The 10219-nt window shown below is 54.7% G+C and overlaps 1 protein-coding gene across 1 annotated transcript; it reads left to right on the forward strand.

Annotated features, from left to right (window-relative positions):
• The first annotated feature begins 378 nt into the window (after positions 1-378).
• GBX2 (gastrulation brain homeobox 2) lies at positions 379-2674 on the forward strand. The gene is made up of 2 exons (XM_033174246.1): positions 379-930; positions 2112-2674. Exons 1-2 carry the CDS (start codon positions 423-425, stop codon positions 2636-2638), a joined length of 1035 nt encoding a protein of 344 aa, XP_033030137.1. The 5' UTR covers positions 379-422; the 3' UTR covers positions 2639-2674.
• Positions 2675-10219: the final 7545 nt, after the last annotated feature.

The raw sequence follows: 10219 nt of genomic DNA on the forward strand, positions 1-10219 counted from the left end.
AGGAAGGGTCCAAGGCTGGCAAAATGTGAATGAGAAAGAAGAGCGCGATTCAAAGGTTCTGCCGGCGCCCGGGAGGGAGCGACGGAGAGCGCGAGACGGAGATCGGGGCACGGGGCTCGCCAAGGAACCCAGGCGAGAGAGACAGCCCGGCAGTCCGGCAGCCGCGCCCGCACGAAGCCAAGTCCAGCGAGGGAGCGCCGCCCGGCCGCCGGCCCCAGAGCAGTGCGCCGGACTGGAGCAGGGCCCCGCGCCCCGATGCCGCCCGGCCTCGGCCAGGCACAGACCGCGCTGACCCTCCTGCGCCGTCGCCACCTCGTTGCCCGCCGCGCGCCTCGCTGCTGCCGCCGCGGCTCTGCTCGCCCGTCCTCGCCGGCCCCGTCCAGCTTCCCGCGTGACTTGCCCGCCGGCCCCGCAGCGCCTCTATGAGTGCAGCCTTTCCCCCGTCGCTCATGATGATGCCGCGCCCTTTGGGAAGCAGCACTGCCTTCAGCATAGACTCGCTCATCGGCAGTCCGCCGCAACCCAGCCCGGGCCACTTCGTCTACACGGGCTACCCCATGTTCATGCCCTACCGGCCCGTGGTGCTGCCGCCGCCACCACCACCACCCCCGGCGGCGCTGCCCCAGCCGGCGCTGCCGCCCTCGCACGGGCACCACCACGCGCAGATGCCCAGCCTGCCCGCCAGCTTCTGCTCCAGCCTGGCGCAGGGCATGGCGCTGACGTCCACGCTCATGGCCACGCTGCCGGGCACCTTTTCCGCCTCGGCACAGCACCAGGAGGCGGCCAGGAAGTTCGCCCCGCCGGCGCTCCAGGGCACCTTCGACAAGGCGGACGGCCTGCAGGCCGAGGCCGAAGACGGCAAGGCGTTCCTGGCCAAGGAGGGGTCGCTGCTGGCCTTCTCGGCCTCCGAAGCGGTGCAGGCGTCCCTTGGTGAGTCAAACGGGCGGCGGCGCGGGGAGGGGGTTTCCGTGGGTGGCGCGACCCCCACTCCCCATGCGCGAACGTTAGGCTTTGGTTGCAGTGGCCACACAAGGTTGTTTGTCCTCAAAAGGTTAGCTGGTGATCTCGCCTTCCCCGGGCCTGATGTAATCCACATTTATCCTTTCTGGGGCGGGAATCGGATCAATTAAACAACACCCTGTTGCCGAGGTTCCGTTTCGGAGCGCCGCTTTTTGGAAGCTTCCTGAAGTTGAAAGGACACCCTTAGCAGAGTTAGACAGTCTCGGTGGGGGACAGCCCTGGCGCAGAGGATGGCCGGATAGGTTTTCTTCCAAGGAGACCCGGAGGGGGGAATTCAGCCGCCGAGTCGCACACCGAAATGCTCCCTTCTCGGGCTGCTTCTCTGCCGCTGCTGCTGCTCTTGGTGGCGGCGTTTTTGCTGCTGCTCCTAATGCTCCTCGGAAGCGACCAGGAAGGGGTCTGAGCGGGGTAATGCCGCACCCTTGCTGTCCAAGGAAAAGCCAATCATTGAGGCCCAGTAAAACAAGCTCTTCATTGGCGTGAGTGACTGTTTCCCCAAGAGTTGGAGGGAGAGAGGAGGCGGACGAGAAGGGCGGGGAGGAAGCGCCACTCCCCGGGGACCCGGCCCTTGCCCAGCCGTCGAAGGGCCTTGGGAAGAGGGAGGGAGGGACTGTCCTGCTTCGAGCTGCTTCAAGTTATTTCCGGCGGCGCTGCCCGCTTCAAAACTAAGCCGCCCTTCTGGGCTGGGAAAGAGCCGCGTCTCGGACTGGCAGGCCTCGACTCGCTCTGCTTCGCAGAGATTGCCGTCGGGCGATGATTGCCCGGCGGCGCTCACCACAACATGGCTTATCTCGGCCTGACACCCAGCGAAACCCCGCGGCCATTTCTTCGGTGGAGCAGATGCCGCTTGGTGGATGGGGTGCAGCGGCCTGCGCCTCCCCGGTGCTGACGCCACGGCCAATTCGGGGACCCAACGGAAGAAAAGTTTCTTCCGGAGGCAGGAAGGGGCTTTCTCTCGCTGCCCCCGCTTCCCTCTGCCATCTTGCTTGTTTCCCAGGCCCAACGCGGAGGGGGGCGAGGGAAGGGCGGCGGGTGGGAAAAGGGAGAGGCGCGAGAAGTAACGCGCGATGCTCTTTCTGGCTTCCCCGCAGGGGCCGTCCGAGGCGCGTCGGGGAAGGAGGACGCCAAGGCGGCGGAGGAGGAGGCCAAGGGCAAGGAAGAGAGCTTCTCTATGGACAGCGACCTAGACTACAGCTCCGATGACAACCTGCCCGGCCCCGCGGCGCACAAGGACGACGACTCTGGCCACGGGCTGGAGGAGGGCGGCCCCAGCTCGGCCAGCGCCAACAGCACCACGTCGACGGGCAAGAACCGGCGGCGGCGGACGGCCTTCACGAGCGAGCAGCTGCTGGAGCTGGAGAAGGAGTTCCACTGCAAGAAGTACCTGTCGCTGACGGAGCGCTCGCAGATCGCGCACGCGCTCAAGCTCAGCGAGGTGCAGGTCAAGATCTGGTTTCAGAACCGGCGCGCCAAGTGGAAACGGGTGAAAGCCGGCAACGCCAACTCCAAGACCGGGGAGCCCTCCCGGAACCCCAAGATCGTCGTGCCCATCCCCGTCCACGTCAGCAGGTTCGCCATCAGGAGTCAACATCAGCAGCTGGAGCAGGCCAGGCCCTGAGCGAGGGGGGAGGGGGAAAGAGAGAGACGGAGAAAGGGAGGGAAACCTTCTTCTTTGTCCCCCTCCGCTAAAGTTTGGAAGAAAACAAACAAACAAACGCGCGCCTCCCCTGCAAATCCAATCCGGGCTCCGTGGAGAGCCCTCCTTCCTTCTCGCTCTCGCTCTCTCTCGGTCCCTCCACTGCCAAACTGAAGACGAACTTTCCCGCGAGGCGGAGGCGCAAACTGTGCCTTGGCGCGGTCGGGTTCCGGAGCGGGAGTCTCGCAAGCCAGGAAAAGACGATTTACCTATTTATTAAACTGCCTGAACTTTGTATATAGAGCGCTGGATCTCGGCGGCGGGATTTGACTGACACAGGACCAAAGGAGCGGCGGCGTCAAGTCTTACATTCCAGAACTGCGGACTTTTTGGCGGGGGAGGGAGATGTTCCCCCGCCCCGTTTCTTTCGGGAGTGAAAATAAGACGAAAAGGGCCCGTTTAATTTTTGCTGCTGCTGCTTTTCTTCCCCCCTCCCTCTCCTCCTTTTTTTCTTTTTCGTTGCGGCGGAAGGCTGAGTGAATGAGGCGTTCTTCAGGTGGATCCCTCCCTCCCCATTTTATTTAAAGTTCTGGCCTTCTCTAGACTTGGTTGCCTATTCTATTTGAAATGCACGACCTTTTTATTTTGGTTGTTCTATTGTGTTGCATTAATTTATTTCAAATGTAGTTTACGCTTTTTTCTTAAGTTATGAAAACGAAATGAAACACAGTAATGTTATAAATAAAAAACTGAAAAAGAAAAGGAAGAAAAAAGGGGAGAATGCTCAGAGTGACCCAGCTGTCCTTCCTTCTGCGCTTCCGGCGAGGCTTCTTGGCGGGCGAGGGCCAGGAAGGCGCTTTCCTCGTAGCGGGGAGGAAAAGGCGTCCCGGAAGGAGAGGGCGCCTGAAAAGCTGGAGCTGCCGTCGGATCAGACGCTAGCGGGGGGAGGTCTCGTTCTCAGTGCAGCCAAAAGCACATGCGGGGCGTGGGCTCCGGATTAGTAACCCCAGGGTCGTCGGAAGAACCGAGGGAGGGGTCCGTTCCCACTGCAGGGGAAGGGTTGGAAGAGCCTGGGTGTCGTGGGCAGGAGGACGCAATATTCCGGCTTCCATGGAAGGGGGGCAACCACCCCTTTCAGTTGTCGGGTGAGGGAGCCCTTCCCGCCCCTCCAAATAAGAACTGCAGGCGCGCGTACCCCAGCTCTGCGCAGCCGTCCGCGGACAGCTCCGCTTTCATTCCGATCTGCGAGGGGATGTGAAAGGGCTCTGCAGACCCAAATCCAAGGGAATAGGCAGGGTGGGGCTCGGGGGAGGCTGGGTTGCCGGGAAGAAAGGGAGGCGGGCTCGGGCGGCCTTGGTGGGCTTCCGAAGCGGGAGCCAAGCGGGGCGCCCCGCCACCCTCCCCGCCCGCTCCCACTTTGCCCACTTGTTCTGTCCACACGAAGGACGGTGTGCTTCTTTCTGCCTCAGCAGATGCGCGGAGAAAGAGGCGCCTCAGTGTTCTGACTAGGCTGCAAAAGGATTTGCCCAAGCTCAGGATCTGCGGCGGGAGGGAAAAGAGGAGTGGGAAAGGCGGGTGTGGAGAAGGCGGTTTGGGTGCGGGGAGAAGCCGGAAGAATTGCCCCGACTCGCCTGCGGGAAAGCGCATTAGAAACGCGATTGATGCCCCATCGTCCACCCGGCGCCAGTCAAGACGGGTGAAAATGAAAGCTTGAACGGTGAGAGCGGGCAAAGGAGGCCGAGATCCCAAGCGCCCCTTCCTTCCCGGGACAGAGAGAGTAGCGCAGGGTCCGGCCAGAGCTCGAAGGAGGCTGGTCGCATAGGGACATAAATTATCACTTTCACTACATCGTTTTGTAAGGTGTGAAATTTCGTTTGCACAGCCTGGAAATGCAGCTCTGCAAAGGCGCCTCTTCGCGAGTACTGCTCCTGTAAGATGCTCTTGGCATGGAAATTTCATCACCATAACCATCTTCAAGTTTCCAACTAAGTAGCCAGATCTGCATGTTTTGCATTAACATTTTTTTTAAAAAAACGACGCAATTGTGTTCTGGGTTTCTGAGGTGCGATGTCCGAGAGCTCGGGGCTCTCGACTTCCCAGGCGAGCGGCCGCGGCTGAGCTGCACAGGAATTCGTGAAATAATTTGCTTCTGCCGAGGCAGAGAGAGGAGCTGAAGTCGGCGCTAGTCTTCCCTTGCCGGCGTGTGCAGCGGCTTTGATGGCGGGTGCCGAGGTGCAGCTCTGGAGCGAAAGAGAGCCAGGATCCCAGGCGGCCGAGTCGACACGTGTGCGCCGTATCCGCACAAGCCCAGCTCTCCATTGATGCGAACTATTGATTACCCAGAAGCAGGCAACTACGTATGGATGCTGCCTCTTTCTGGATAATCAGAGGAATCATGTACACACATATATACATATACATACTACACACACACCCCCCACACATCAAGAAATAACTTTTAAGTTGGAGGAACGGGCTGTCAAAGCTTTAAAGCCGCATATGGGAAAGGGCAGGGGTCAACTTTTAAATTCTAGCACAAGCACCTGCGTTTTGTGGGGAAAGGAAAGGAAAAGCTACATTCCGGCACACAGACAGGGCAAATGGTCGGATCTTTTCGCCTCTTTTTGCAGCTCTTTGACGCTGAAGCAGCCGCCACCCAAAGACCCGTTTGCCCCGCTGCAAAAGAGATGCTCGGCCCCCGCCCCGCTCCAACACGGCCTTCCATAAAGGCGAGGAAATAGGAAGACAAGGGGGGGGGGTTGGGTGGGAGAGCGAGCAAGAGGAAAGCGCAAGAGCCAGAGCAGGCGGCAGAGGACCGCCGACTTCTCGCCCCACCTCAGACAATAATCTGAAGCGACCGGGTAGAGGCGCGCGGGGCGGGGGCGGGGGGGGGCGTTGTGCTGCATCCAGGCAGGGTCAGGAAAAGCCCCGGAGTGGGAGCCACCAAGGCAGAGGCAGAAGCCAAGAAGATAAACAAGCGAGGGGGGTTGATAGCTGTCATCATCACCATCCTGGCTTTCATTTGGCTGCCTAATGAGTCAGATCACAGGCAGAGAGAAAAATTGTCAATCGCCCAGGCTCTAATGAATTTTTTTGCAAATTGTAATCAAGCCAGGCCGTCTCAGCTCGCTGATTAATGAGACCCAAGAGGCTTGGCCGGCACCTCAGCTTTTTATTCCATCCCATCCTCCCCGCACTAAATTAACAGCAACTTGTCTGCGCTTCAAATTAACTCTCAATGATTAATTCTGATGGGGGGGCCTGAAGAATAGCTCGCGCTAATAGACACTGGCCTCTGATGCTGTTTGAAATTAATACACTCCCCCCCACCTTGGGCTGCCTGCTTTAATCCAGAGCTGGGCTTTGACATCCCTATATTTGTTGTTACAATAAATTTCACTTACATCTGCACATCAAATCATTACAAAGCCCTCGCGGCCCCATCCCAGGAAGAAACCCGAGGGCCAAGCTGGAAAAGCGCCGGGACCGCCCCGCTCTCAGCCAGCAAACCCAACTCGAGAGCCGCTTATATTAACATTTGAGTAGAAATACTCGGGTTCGGGTCTTTTTTCTCCCTTTAAAAATAACAAGCAAGCCAGCAACCAACAAAGTATTTTTACTTTACAGCTAATTGTTGTGCCATTTAACGCAGCTCTGCGGCAGGAGAACGAATAATACGTTTTTAAACCACAAAGAGCGGGATTCAGAATGTTCTATTTCGGGAAATTAATTAATAAAATCCAGGTTTTTAGGATGCACCGAGAACTGCGGCCCCGGAAGAGAAACTGGATGGCTCTGGGCAAAGGTGACTCTGAACAAGGCAAGGCGGAGGGCAAGCAAGGACACCGTTTCCCCGGCCCTGACAGAAAGTAAAGGAAAAGTTTGGTCTTCCCAGAAAGAGAGTGCAAAACCAGCCACCAGCCTGTTTCTCTCCCGCAGCCGGCGCCGGGATGAAGGGTTTGGAGGGGAGTCCGAATCTGCTGCCAGTTGGGGTCTCCTCGAAAGGACCGAGGGAAAGAGGGCTTCCCTCCGCGCCAACCCCGCTCCAGCTCCGGGGTCTCTTCTCCCAGCTCCCGGGATCAGGCCTGCCCGCTGCGCACCTCTGTGGCTTCATGGCTGGGGATGCGCACCAGGCTGCGCTCGGACTCCTGCATTCCGCAGAACAGCCAGGCCTGTCTCTCTCTTCGGTCCCGCCCCCGCGGCCCCCCAAGGATCAGAGCCGGACTCTTCCCTCTTGATTCTGTTTGTATTGACTTAATTGGTTTAATTATTTCAGCTGGGATTGGCTAGCCGCAGACAGCGCCGCATCCTTGGAAGCGCCCCTTTTGTGCCCCGGGGCCCCCGCCGGGATCTCTAGTAGGAAAGGCGGCAGGTCGCTCTGGAAAGCCCAACCAGATTCTCAAGAGCCCCTTCGTGGCCAAGAAAGCCGGGGTGGGGGTGGGGAAGGCGGCTTTCCTTTCCTTTCCTTTCCTTTCACTCTTGCAGGCACCAAACATTAAAAACAATTTAAAAAACGAAGTGGCGTTTTCAGCTAAAGGCCAGCCTGTAAACTGGGCCACCGAAAGATGCCTTGCACCTGGCGAACCCTCCCAAGCCGTGCACTGGGAAGTAGGCAAGCTTCCCGGCTTCACAGAGCTCTGGTCCCGCACAGAACTGAAACCGGAGTCAGCTGCGACGTTTTCACGCGCACCCTCTTTCCGTAGACAAGAAAAGGGCAAGCAACTCTAGTTGGGGATCAATGCAAAGAATTGGGGAGGCAAGCGGCATCCTCTTGGCCACAGGAAGGTCCAAGGAGTCCAAGACCCAGGATGGTGACAAGACCCACCCCCCAGCCAGGACAGAGAGCAGGACTGAGCAGACGCCTGGAAGACGAGGGAGGGGACGTGTGTATGTGGGGGCGGGCGGGCGGGTTAGAGATCCAGGCCGACCTACAGCAAGAAAGAGACTTAGACCGAACCCGAATGTTTGCTCTCTCACTGAAGTCCTTTAAACGGCAGTTTGGAAATCGGGCGAGTGGAAGCCGCGAAAGCCTTTGCTTCCTACGCCCCTGTTCCACAAAACACGGAGGCAGCGCAACCCTAAACGCATCGCATCCCCGCAGCCGGCGATCTACTGCCTCCAGCGCTTTTGCAACCAGTCAGCTTGTTTGCGCCGATCTCTGCTGGTTTTTAATGCCCGGTTCCAGACTAGATAATCCAAACAGTAATAAAATGTAACCAGTTCAGTGTGTGGAACACAAGCATCTTCATCTGTTTTCAAAAGGTGTGTGAGAAAGGATAGCTAGAAATGCAGGTGTTTAATTTCCAATGCGGTAGCCCTGGGAGACTCTTCCAGCAAAAAAGTGGTATAAGCTTTCCTGGACTGCACACCAGAAACAGACTAGAGTCCACTAAAAATGCCATAATAAACGGGCTAGTTTTTGTGGTTGCACAAGACTCTTCGGATGTTTTTTGCAGATGAATACTGTATAAGAAATTTCCTGCTTTTCATTATCTAGCATCCCCATTGAACACCTGAGTAAGAACTTCCTGCTTGCTTGCTTCTGTGAGCGGCATAGCACGGTGGTTGGGCCTATGGAGAGAGAAGCTCCCATTTTCTGAAACCTAGCAGTGAAAACCAGCTATCTCCTGTATCAGCAGCCAGCTCTGTAGGTAGCCTAAAATGTGGAGCACCTTTCCTATATGTGCCTTAACAGTAAGCAAAAGCCCTAGCCAGATCAAAAACCCCACCAGATCAATCTTCATATGCAGCCCTTATGGTGTAAACATGAGAGATATGAGCGGGGTAACTGAACATGAATGCAAATCACACTGTCACAGTAATAAACTACCTGAAACATTGACACACAAAAGCAACACCATATGTATGAAGACAACCTGTATGAATTATAAATTACATCATAAAAATTGATTGCCTATTTTAACCATTCAGAAACACGCAGACACACACATACACCCAAACTGCTGTTGATTGCCTTCATGCTCCCCCTAGAAGGTCACCTCAGCCTCCCTGCCTGGAGATGATCTCAGGTATTTTGCAAAGCCAATGCACATTTTGGCTTCTGCCATGGGCCCATTTTTCATGCAATTGAGGAATTATGATTAAGATGTAAACAGGTATGGTGAATCAAGAATTCTTAACTATATGAAGTAGTTTCCTTCAACACACACACACACACACACACACACACACGCACACACCACTATCCCTCTGTACTATTTAATTTCATTGGAACCTGTTTGGTGTAACCCAGGACAAGCTTTTGAGTGAAACAGATTTCTTTCACTTTTACACATTGAATCCACTAAGGACAATTTTATAATGCAATTAATAGCACCACCTAGTCACTACTGGTTATTAAAAAAAAAGTTCAGCAGCCGAGAGTGAGTTTCCTCCTAGCTCAACCAACTGGTGATAGCTGCTTCCTATTCGTGCCCCACTTCCAAGGTGCAACGTGCACATTCTGCTCTTCTGTGATTCCATTTCATGAGTGAGCTTACTAAGGTTGCCACCCCACAGCAGCCCAAGGCTGAGCAGGGAGCTTTTCAGACCCGCAAGACCAGGGGGTCACTCCACCAGACCATCTTGATAGTCGTGTCGCTTAGGTAGATTGGAAAAGTTGCCGACCTGTTTGGAGGCTCGTGCTGAATACTGGCTCAGTATAAAAATGGTTGTTATTTAATTCTTCTTTCCAACGAATGGAGCAGCTACAGAAGCTACCGCTGTTTACCCTCGCTCCCTTTGAATCGTTTGTTGTTGAAATTGTAGACTGTAAGCTCCTGCGAGGGGAAGGGAGGCGATGCTTTGCTGCTCACATTATTCTGAAATCTTTGCTGCTCATGTTACTCTGTAAAGTACTATCTACAGCAATGGGGCAATGCTTAAGACTACCAGATGCCTAAGATGCCTAAGAATGCTAGCACTGGGAAGCAACTTTGGTTTAAATTGTTGTAACCCACGTTGGAACCTGCTGGTGAAGGGCAGGTAATACATTTAATACTGCAATAATAAAAACAACAATAAATAAAATAAAAATACAACTTTAACGCAAACTTTTAAAATTTAAATGTTACAGTAGCTGATCTAGTTAAAAATAGAACTTTATGTTTTCTATGTCCAAAAGCTCTTATATTTTAGAAATCCAAAAATACACCAGGCACGATCCAGACAAACTGAATTCCAACTGAAATCAAGGGGAATTATGAACATTTTCTCACATTAATTTCAGTTGGGTTGAAGTGCAATGAATGTATTCTGGATTCAACCCATAATTTACTCATCAGTTCTAGAAAAAGTGTTGGCTGGAGCTGACAGGAGCTCTGCGGGGCGAGAGGAGAGAGAAATCCTTGAGCAGGAGGGGGCGGTTGCGCTTCCCTCTTTCGAGTCGAGTCCTGAAGGTGTCACTTCACAAAATAAGGTGTCTTTGTTTTCTAAATGGAATGCAAGTACTGATAAGGTGCATCCCACCACCACCATTTTTAATTAAAGAAAATAAAGCAAATACTACACTCAAAACCTGATTAAGACCTAAATACATGATATTGTCTCCTGATAGTAGTATAG

This window comes from Lacerta agilis, chromosome 1, assembly GCF_009819535.1.
Source record: "Lacerta agilis isolate rLacAgi1 chromosome 1, rLacAgi1.pri, whole genome shotgun sequence".
Taxonomy (NCBI): domain Eukaryota; kingdom Metazoa; phylum Chordata; class Lepidosauria; order Squamata; family Lacertidae; genus Lacerta; species Lacerta agilis.